Consider the following 11,703-nt stretch of genomic DNA (forward strand, 5'->3'; position numbering starts at 1 on the left):
CATTTCTGTACCATGTGGGCTAATGCTTTAAAATAAGGGTTTGATATCTAGGCTGGTGAGACGGGTAGGCAAAACCAAAGTAATGGTTCCTTCTGCCATAAAACAGAAGTCAGACTATGCTTTGTGGGGAGTACATAAGCTTCCCATGGTTTTGCATAGTCAATATATCTGATGATGCTGAATCCACTCCTCTAATTATAGGACTTGTCTACCTTTCTAGTTAGCTGTTTGGGTATATCTGGATCATTATCTCCTTACAGAATCTTACTTAAAAGATTTAAATCATCATTAGATGTTTCAAAAAGGGTACTTAACCAATGAATATTTTATAACAATTTCTAAAAAACTCATTTGAAGATTTTAAACTATCTTTTCCAATTGCTATCTATTAAGCCTTAATTTCTTTAGAATACAACATATGTCCTTAACAATTTTCCAGATTTATTTAAAGTTTCTGAGTAGCCTTTTCTAATCTAACCTTCGAAGCTAACAAACTGATAAGACCTCATTTGCATCTTAGTTTACCTGGCCTAATTGCATTTGCAAAGACACATTCAAGCTGTGAATCTAACAGGATAGCTCTCTCCTGAGGCTTCTCACAAACCCTTTTTTAAAATCATGTATCAGCTTTTATTTTCTAGATTTTCCTTTTTGAACCATAAAAATTTAGTAAGACCTGTATCTTCTCATCTGCCAAATTTTACAGAATCACCCATAGATTCCTCATGTCTCTAAGCTAACGCTATAGGCTTTTGCTAACTTTTTAATTGACTATATCTCCTAAGGCTGAAATCATAATTTTTCCTGTTAAAACATTGACTGACTTACTGGATGCTCTTTTTGACCATATTAAAGTGATTTTGATATTTTTTAAACAATATCCAAGGCAATGTAAATATCTTTAATCATATCCAAGGCAATTTAGGCATTTCCATTTATTCGAATTCATAAATTCACAATCACATCATGCATCCAGGTGTGGCCACACCGTTCATTCATAACTTGCATACGTCTCACATTTCTCCTTTTGCCTAGGTTATGATCAGTTTGTTGACAAGAAAAATCCCTGATTGAAATTTCTAACATAGTAGTTATAGTCAAACCTTGAAATCTGAGCATCCAAAATTTGGACAATTCTAAGCTTAAATATGTTGCCCTTTCTTCTCTATAAGTCTCAAAAACAGTTTCTGTCTGGCTTTATCAATAGCATTTATATACATTGATTAGCCATCAGCCATGGCGGCATCTCCCAAGGCTGTAAGTTACCACGAGGAGGCAGGCTGTCCGCCGCCCCATCAGCCATTTTGTCTGGCCTGCCACAGATGCCTGCACGAGGTGGCACCAAGCCGCTGGCTGAGGGCCGGCAGACCTTGGCCTTAGCTCGACTATACCCTCTGGGATGCTGAAAAATCTGCAGCTGTATTTGGGCACAAGCCTGCCTGATCCCTTATTTTCTCTTTTGTTGGGACTCTGTCTGACCTGGTGCTCTTCCTGAACATGTCCAAAGCAACCTCTAGAAGGCTCTGTGCATTTCTTCCTCCCTGTTCCTTGCTTTCTGTGTGGGAATAACTTATTTTTAAATGAAGTTCCTATAAGGCAGCCACCATCGCTAATCCCTGAATGTAAGCTAGGTCCATATCTGAACAATTCTTAACGAACTCGCCACATCAGTCCTCTTCCTGTGAGGCCTTAGCGTGGTCTGGCATGCAGTACCAACATTCTCATAAGCTAGCTGTTACACAATCAAAGTTCTAACACCTGTGTCCCTAACTTTTTTGTATAATGTACACACAGGCCTAGAAACCAATTCTGAACTAACTCCCTAGGTCCCTGCCTGCTCTCTGTAACAAATATCCTCCTCCTGACCAGCAGGCCTTGGTTACCCGCTTTCAGTTTCCTAGGGGTGAGGCTTCTACAGCAATATTCCCTATCAGCCTCTGTTGGTCCATACTGGACACAAGCCATTTTTAGTTCCTGGGGCTGTTTGAATGGTAATGGCACATGCGTCCTGCTATGTTCTCCTAGCCACTCTCTCTGATCCAAGGAAACCTGTAAATTTCTTATCTCCTGTAAGCAATTTCGCTAAAATTTCCAATTCTCTTAGCTCTTGCTGAATATTACTATTGAGTATTTGCCTTTCTGTATTTCCAGTTTAAAATGAAAGAAGAAGGTGAAGGCTCTCCATCTTGGTACTTATTAACTGTCTCTCCCTGCTGATCCCAATCATTTGTCCTGTATATTCTTTACTATCCAGCTGTCCCTAAGTAGGCACAGAGTTTTCTGTTCTCCATTACATTCCTAGATATCTCCCTAGGGCCTTTATGTATGCATGGTCGCACCTATGTCTTCCCAAGCCCCTGTGCAACTCAAAATGCTGCATCATGGCGGTGGCTTTTGCAAGCGGGAAGGATCCTTTTAAAACTTTTAAACTCTAAAATCTCCTGTACTTGCTTTCACTTTGTTTTAGCTCTCCTGGCTATTAAACTATACCCAAGTAAATAAATATACAATCATCTGACTAACAATTACCTGCCTGATTTCTCTAACTATATACATTTTTACTTTCAAGGCTAACTTACTTCTCTTTACCATCTGGCTAATATTCCTGTTTCATATTTACAATTACCTGCATTTTTCATTCCGGAGTTTAACACATTACATTTTACTACTTTACCACCTGACTGACATTTCAGTCTCACACCTACTGTGTGCATTTTCTCTTGCTTTAAGGGTTAAATAACCCACTTTACCTATTCTCATCAGCTGCTGGCTGACAATTTTTCATTTGCGCATCTTCCATTACTTTAAGGGTTAAATAACCCACTTTGCCTTTTTTTGTCGGCTGCTGGCTGACATTTTCGTCTAATACATATGTTGTGCACATTCTGCTTTAAGAGCGAAATAACCCAATTCATCTTTTTTCGTCAGCTGCTGGCTGACGTCTTTCTAATTTATATTACATATATCTGTTTCTTATTTCTACAATTATATACAGTTTTATTCCTGACTTAGTGCTGTTCACTTACCACATTCGGTCATTTCTTTCTTCCTTTTTCTGCACATGCTTCTTCTCCAACCGGTTCGCCCGCGAAGACTATCTCTTCGAATTGTCCAAGCCTCTGCCTTGCCCGTTTCCTCGTGGTGTCCATGGCTTCTTCCCCCGTTCTCAGGCCCCGTGTTTGGGCGCCATTTTGTTGTGACCCGGCTTGTCTCAGTTTTAACCCACAACAGCCATGAGGTTCGGCCTGAGTCGGGGTGTGTGGACCTGGAAGCTCCCAGCAACCCAACAGCGATAAAGATCAAACATAGGCATCTTGTCATATTCAGAGAGCTCTCAGTTCCATGTTGTGGAACTAGAGTTATTTCTTTATTAGCCATCTTTTCTGATATTTCTTAACCATCCTGCCATGACCACGAGGAAACCATCCCTCTTTGTTCTCCTCTCTCCTCTGGTCGTTTGCCCCTCTTCATTCCTCTCCTTCTGTCCTCACAAGTTACTCATACACCTCTGCTCCTCCACCCAGGTGAGGGCCTATTCAGATGCTTAGGCACATACAGATGCAAATAAGAGGCATATTATCCTGAGGCCATGTTAAACAATAGTAGCCTTACTGGCATTAACAATACAATGGTGAGGCCAGAGCTTTCTGGTGCTCCATGTTTAGTGAAACCAAAGGCTGGATCTCAAAATATTCCATAGCGGAAATACTTTGGTCCCCCACAGAAAATATGGTACATTTACACAATGGAGTACTACTCATCAGAAAAAAAAATTACATCTTGAAATTTGTAGGCAAATGGATGGCATTAGAAGAAACCCTCCTGAGTGAGTTAACCCAGTCACAAAAAGACAAACATGGTTTGTTCTCACTTTTATATGGATTTTAGATATGGACCAGGGGATTTCCAGCCTACAGTCCACACTTCCAGAGATGCTGGGAAACAGGGAGGACCCTAAGAGAGACATACATGGTACGCTAGAGAAGAGGAAGTGGTATGATCTCCTGGGCTGATTGGGAACATGTGGGGAGGGGAGAGAGAGCTGAGAGAGAGGGTGATAAGTGGGGAGGAGAGGAGGAAATGGAGGAGCATGAATGTTGAGTAGGGGAAAAATAGAGGACAACACTATGAGAGATATCATAATAGAGAGAGCCGTTATAGATTTGAGCAGAGATCTGGCACTAGGGAGAATTCCAAAGAACTAATAAGAATGACACCAACTGGCAATCTAATCAATAGTGAAGAGTCTTCCTTAAATACCCTCCCCCAAAATGAGACTGATAACTACTTTATATGCCACCCTAGAGCCTTCATCCAGTAGCTGTTGGAAGTAGAAGCAGACACCCACAGCTAAACACTCAGCTGAACTCCTGGAATCCAGTTGCAGAGAGGGAGGAGTGATGAACAAAGGGGTCTAAACCAGGCATGAGAAAGCAACAGAAACAGCTGACCTGAACAAGGGGGAGCTCGTGGACCCCAGACTGATAGCTGTGAAACCAGCATAGGACTGACGCAGACCCCCTGAACGTGGTTGTCAGTTAAATCTATGGGGCCTCTTGTAACCATAACTGGTCGTGGATCAGTATTTACCCTTAGTATACAATTGGACTTTTGGTGCCCATTCCACAAAGAGGGATACTCTCTCAGCCTAGAGACATGGCAGAGGGCCTAGACCCTGCTCTAAATGATATGACAGACTTTGAAGATTCCCCATGGAAGGCCTCACCCTCCCTGGGGCGCAGAAAGGAGTTGGGATGGGGGTTGGGAGGGGCCAGAAAAGGATGGAGAGGGAACTGGGATTGGCATGAAAGAAAAAACTTGTTTCTAATTCAAATTTTAAAAATGGAAAAAATAATTTATTTCAGGGAGAAGTCACACAGGAAGCAGAGGAATGCCGCAGGTTCCTGCTCTAAGGATCCACACAGGCTGCTCTCTGTGACCCGACCAGATGCAAGAGTGAGCCACCTGTGTGGTCACCAGACCTGAACTCACTCCCTATAACTTCCTCACCTGTGACCACCTGTGACCAAATGGGGATGGTCATCACTACAGATGCAGGCAGGGTGGGTATCTCACTACATATGACAATTATGCAATAAACCTAAATTTGACAGCACACAAATCTCTAGTAAAACACAATCTCATGGAGATTAACAATGTCTTACAGAATGATGACTGTGTTGGAGAAGAAATAAAGAAATGAAAACTTTGTAAAATTAAATCAAAATAAAAACAATAAGACACAATTTCTGGGATACATTGAAAGGATATATGTGCATAAATAGTAACCACTTTAGAAATACTTGAATTGTGATATTAAATCATAACATGTTGGAATAACCTTCCTCCTAGAGATTTCCTAATTTGTATTAGTGACATGTGGCTTATTTCACAATGCTGCTAGATTGATTTCAATTTTGTTGGAAGAAGATTGAGATTTATAGTATAGATAATAAAGTGGTTATTTATTTCCCATACCCTATTATAGGAGGTATGAAAATGATTCATTTAAATCTGTAGTACAGAGTCATAATAAGAAAAACAGCATCGCACTTGCACCAAACCTGACAGACAGAAGGTACAAGCATGAGGTCATTAAGCTGCAGCCACTGATCTTTGACAAAAGACACACTGGAGAAAAGCCAGCCTCTTCCCCTTTCGGTACATGAAAATTTTATGTCCACATATAAGATATTTAATGTAAAGCCCAATCTGTCACTCTAGCAGAAATTAATTCCAAGAGTCTTAGAGACATTAAAATAAGACCCAAATGAAATAATTGAAGGGAAAAGTAGGGGGCACTTCAACATATGGACAGGCAGATTTCTAATTGAGACTCCAGTTGCACAGGCAATAAGGCAATAGGTGACAATTGGGATGTAATGAAACTAAACAGATTCCGCATAGCAAAGGGGCATTGATGAGTGAAAAGACAGCGCATGGAATGGAGGAGAAATCTTGGTCAGCTGTACACCTGGCAGAGGATTATTACCTGAAATATACAAAGAACTGAAGAAACTAAACAAGAAATCACACAATCCAATTAATACATGAATGAAATAAACAGAGAACTAACATAATTCAGTAAATACATAAATAACTCAATCATCTAAATCAAATGTCTGGTTAGTACTTAAAGAACTTTTCAACATCCCTTGTCATCAGGGAAAAGAAAACTGAAGCTATTTTGAGATTTCACTTTATACCAGTCAGAATGCCCATGAATAATATAAACCCAGAGACAGATATTGGGGTCCAAACTGAAGATCAGAGATGCCAAGTGGCCAAACCACCAGAGATCTCTGACCTCTACTAATGCTCAGACTGAGGGGGCTATCCACCAGACCATAGATTGCATTTTCAGACTGCACTGCTTCTCAACAAATCTCCGACTGCTGCCTGAGACTGCACTGAGCTTCTTATATTCTCTCTAGTGCTGGGATTAAAAGTGTGAGCTGTTTCTTTTTTAGAGTGATTCACTCTCATGTAGCCCAGGGTGGCCTTGAACTCACAGAGATCCATCTGCCTGTGTCTCCTGAGTCCTGAGATTAAAGGTGTGAGCCACCACTGCCCAGCTTCTATGGCTGTGGCTAGCTTTGCATTCTGATCTCCAGGCAAGCTTTCTTAGTTGATAAACAATGTATCAATACAGCCAGGTTGGGAAGGAAGGCAAACACTCATTCACCGCTGTTAGCAGCACAAACTTGTACATCTACTATGGAAATCAGTGTGTTGGTTCCTCAGGAAGCTGGGAATACAGCAACATCAAGATTCAGCTATATCACTATTGGGCATATACAGAGAGGATACTTCATCCTACTAGATAGACATTTGTGTAATCATAATATCCAGAAAATGAAAACAACCAGATTTCCATTAAACAGAAGAATAAATAAAGAAAATGTGGTACATTTACACATTAGAATATTACTCAGACATTAAAAGTAATGAAATTTTCCAATAAAGGAACTAACTATTAAAAGTCATTCTGAGTGATGTAACACAGACCCAGAAAGTCAAACATGGTATATTTGGACTTTAGCTATTAAGTCATTAATAAGCAAGATGTGATAACCACAGAGGTTAGAGATAGAGTTGGGGTATAGAGGTCAGGGATCTCATAAGGAAGGGAAAATAGAATATATTATTATGGGTGGATGAGGAGGTCTAAAGGGGAATTAAATGGGGAAAGACAGGGAGAAGGGGGTAATAAAGGGAATGCATGGGGGGGGACAGCTAAAACTAAGGAACACTTTGGGGACCATGTGAAAAACTTAATACAAGAGAAGCTTCCTAAAGTATATAAATATAAGAAAGTGATCTAAATGAAATGGCCAAATAACAGGGCGGACAGAGCCCCAAATGGAACCGCTCATCACCAAATGAAGCTTCTAGTTCTGGGATTCAGTTATATCTACTTCAGTTGTTGCCCAAGGGGCACCATGAGAACCTGAAAATAACCCAGGTTATTGTCAAGGTTATTGTTCCCTCTGTAGAAAATCATAGACAACACCTGTTGTCCTGAAGACAATACTTACACAACTAACTGAATGTAGTTGTCCCAACCCATAGGACAGCAACCTAGAGCAAGAAGTCAAGGGAGGAAAATGGAGACAAGAGACACGAGAGAATGACCACAAGACAGGATTCTGATCAAGTGGCCAATTTTATTTTTTTCAGGCCAGCTTATATAGTCAGTAGAGTGGGATAAAGGGGAGGGGGAAAAGAGGCCAAGAGCCAGGTGTTAGTTTAAGCAGGATGTTAGAAAACTATAGAAAGAGGATATTGGCAGGGTAAAAAGTTCATGGGTGTTGGGGAGACGGAGGGTTACCTAGGTAAGTGGTGGGATGAGGAAGGGCTGCTTAGGTAAGTGGTGGGACTCGGAAGGATTGCCTAGGTAAGTGGGCTTATGGTTGGAACAAAGGATTGATGTCTGGGTCATGTTGTTCCTTCTGGGTGCTCATACTTCTAGAAGCCATTTATAATCAAAATAGAGTTCTATAACTGTGTGGCTTGCCAAGTTAGGCCTAAAGGTTCATGCCAAGCTATACGGCTCCCCAACAACTGAACATGAAGAATTTCAAGCTGGGGCTTATCTAAAGACTTTACTCCTACAGATTAGAGTTCATGGTGGCCTGCTTGCAACATACACTTGTACAAAGGTGGTACAAAGTGAGAGAGTAAGCATCCAATATCTGATTTGATTTAAAGCATGCCATCCATGAGATAGAATCCATACTCAACACTGCTTGGGTGGTCAAGAACCTGAGTCTACATCTGCCAAGGGACCAAGTAGAAAACCAAATATTAGTAAAAAGAATATAACAATAAAATGACTCAAAATGACACTCTGCTGGACTCAGAAATCTAGTTCTTGCTCAGCCATCATCAGAGAAGCTTCCTCTAGAAGCAGATGGGAATAAATACAAAACCCACTCCCAGAAAAAACACAGAGTGAAAAACCATGCAAAACTCAGCGCTATACTGATATCTCCATCAAATTCTTCTCCTCGGGGCTCATAGAATTCCTTGTAAGTGGTGGCAGAAATATTGTAAGAGCTAGAGTAGACAGAGGACACCAAAAACAAACAAACAAACAAAAAAACCGCCTTCTAAACAAAGAGTAAAAGACACACACATATAAACTCAGAATGTGTCAGCATGCACAGGTCTACAGCAAATGGGCTCCTAGACAGAAAGGAAAAGTAGATACATGCCCCATACCAAATGCAGAAGATACCTCCATTTGATAGCCACTTAGTTTTCCCTAAGGAAGTCTCACTGTGGAACCAAACACTCATAAGGTTAGGCCCCATGTCCAACAGGAGATGTCCAACATAAAATGAACTTGATAGTCTCCAGGTCCTTTGCAAATCTCACGACTTCTAGTTTTGTGTTTTTATGAGATCCCTATGTGTGAACTTGTGTTTCCATATCTGTATGTGTTTCTTGTGCTTTTCCTTTGGCTCTTTTTCTTCTGTTTCTTTTGTCTTATTCTGATTGGTTTATTTTTGTTTTATCTAGTTGTTTTATTATTATTATTATTATTATTATTATTATTATTATTATTATTTAGATGTTTGTTTGCTTTCAAAAGAAAGAAAGAGAGAGAGAAACAAAGAAAGAAAGGAAGAAAAAAGGAAGGAAGGAAGGAAGGAAGGAAGGAAGGAAGGAAGGAAGGAAGAAAGAAAGGGTGTGTACTTCTAGGACAGGAAAACCTGAGAGGAGTTAGGGAACAGGAAACTCTAATTAGAATATATTGTAGGAAAAAAACCTTTTCTCAATAAAAGGAAAGCACAAATTTGAAATGGTAGTGTGTAGGGGTAAACACTTCTAATCACAGAGCTGGTGACACAGAGCTGGGGCTGCCATCTTGGCCTATTGAAAGCTCAAGGTCACAGTGAGAGATGTTCTCTCAAAAAAAATAATGTAAATGGCACATGAAGAACACAAGTCAGGTCTCCTGGCCTCCATGTGCATATGCACACATAACCTTCCTCTGTGCACACACACACATGCATCCACACATTCACCAAAAACACATTGTACATCATGTGTGTGTATATAAATAATTTTTAGCTACTGATAATATTTCAATAGGTGTGGATGAAATGAAGTACAAACACACAGGAAAAAATTTTTCATATACGACTAATTAAGGATCTGTAGTTAAAAATGCAATATTCAAATCACATTATTTTTATGATACAGAGAAACTATACTTAGGAAAGTGAAGTAAATATACAATAGGATATTTAAACTATTCTTACTGTCAGAGAGTAGATTAAAATCCCTTCAAAAGAAAGGCTTAAAAATTCACTACCAATAAGGAGATTCCTTTGAGTAACCTCAGCTTCAAGGGAATATTTATGATATAAAATAAAAAGGAGAATGGTAAGAGAATTTCTGTGGAAATACAAACTTACTGTTTACAATGAACTTAAAGGACTCTATAGTAGTTGGCAGCAGAAATTTCACAACAACGTACATGTGTAATACCACAAATTTTATTTAAAGAAGAACCTTGATTTGCTACTTGAACAATTAAACAGTCTAAGAAGAATCATTAGTTTGGTAAAAAATAAGAAGAAGAATAAGAAGAATTGCTGCATCACCAGAATGACTCCTTCCAACCCTCTGCAATTCCGGTTCCGGGGGAAAAGGAAATGACCACTTCCGATTTCTGAGGGCACCAGGAATTCACACATACATACATGCTGACATGATTCTCACAAATTTAAATAAAAATGAATAAATCGCTTTATTAAAAATGAGAAAAATTACCATTTTTTAAAAATCAGGTGGCACTTTGACCACAAGTTTGTCAGCATATTGATTATTCTGTTATCAGAACTGATTTGTACCAAAGGAGTAATTGTGGGATAGGCATTCATCACAAACTTCTGGACAGTCAGGATGACTGGGTGGTACATCCATAACAGGACTGCAGTGGATGAGATGATGAAGTCCACCCAGTACATGACCACAAAGACAACCACCAGAAGCAAGATGGTCACAGTGGCCTTTTTCTCAGGAGATGCTTTCAAGTGGCTGAGGCTGTGAAGATATTTGCATTGCCTCTGATGTCTGAACAAGATAATCACCATGTATGCACTTGAGGTCAGCATAACTCCTACAAGAAATACATCTCTGGAGGTTGTTGCTGTTAAAATCAGCACCCTGATGATGTAGTTCATGGGGAAGAGTGAGCAATATTTGGTGACCTTCATCTGGTTGGTCTCACTCACATTGGTAAAAGCCCCAACATAGAAGATCCCGTTGCTACTGAATGACAAGTTGAAAAACCACAAAAAGAGGAAAGCATAGATAATGTATTGTTTTAGTTTGTATTTAAATTTTGCCAACAAAGAGGTACTGGGACTGATAGTGACAGCCTGGAACACACTCAGGATGCAGGTGATGCAGATGGAGAGGCCTCTCATCACTCTGTTCATGTAAAAAGTTGCCTTACATTTGAAGTCATTCTCAATGTTCAGTGACTCAAATACATCTGTAAGCCAAATATCCCCTCCAGTGAGAACCAGCACTATGTGGACGAAGGTCAGTTGACAGGAGATCAGGTCCATGGGCTTAGATCTATGCACTAGGATTATGAAAGTGTAGAAAAAAAGGAGAAACATATTGGCCAGGACTCCAAGTCCAGCTTGGAAATAAAGTATATAGTTTATTGCAAACATATGTGGAAAGTGTATTCATCTTAACATCATAGTAGAAACTTGTTTCATATATCTGAAAAAATTATAGATTATTCATCAAATCTGTGACTCAATGGTCAGTATGTCTACATCAACATCCTGTTTTACCTACTTATTCTTTTTGGGTTATTTTTTTTTCCAGACAGGGATTCTCTGTATTGCTTTAGAGGTTGTCCTGGAACTCGCTGTGTAGACCTTACTGTCCTCAAACTCACAGAAATCGACATGACTCTGCCTCCCGAGTGCTAGTATTAAAGGCATGAGCCACCAAAGCTTACCTACTTACTCTTGATTAAACTATCGCTTTAAAATTTGAAGTTCCCCATTGGATATGGCCTATATTTCTATATACCCTCCATATACTTCCTGTGTATACAGTGTATTGTGCATAATAAATACATTTTAAGCCACATTTAATGCAGAATGAACACTTTATGTGCCTGTATTACACCATGGTGTCATGTCTTGGAAATCCTAGCCTATTGAT

At 39.7% G+C, this 11,703-nt stretch overlaps 1 protein-coding gene across 2 annotated transcripts; it reads right to left on the minus strand.

Annotated features, from left to right (window-relative positions):
* Positions 1-666: 666 nt before the first annotated feature.
* On the minus strand, positions 667-11,228 carry LOC100762234 (putative vomeronasal receptor-like protein 4). 2 transcript variants are annotated; one of them, XM_027429764.1, is made up of 2 exons: positions 10,309-11,228; positions 667-685 (listed from the first exon to the last, which is right to left on the minus strand). In XM_027429764.1, exons 1-2 carry the CDS (start codon positions 11,196-11,198, stop codon positions 667-669), a joined length of 909 nt encoding a protein of 302 aa, XP_027285565.1. In that variant the 5' UTR covers positions 11,199-11,228. The 2 variants fall into 2 exon arrangements, with proteins under 2 accessions (XP_027285565.1, XP_027285564.1); XM_027429763.1 differs by lacking the exon at positions 667-685 and having other exon boundaries at positions 10,281-11,228.
* Positions 11,229-11,703: the final 475 nt, after the last annotated feature.

Source organism: Cricetulus griseus, chromosome 8, assembly GCF_003668045.3.
Source record: "Cricetulus griseus strain 17A/GY chromosome 8, alternate assembly CriGri-PICRH-1.0, whole genome shotgun sequence".
NCBI lineage: Eukaryota > Metazoa > Chordata > Mammalia > Rodentia > Cricetidae > Cricetulus > Cricetulus griseus.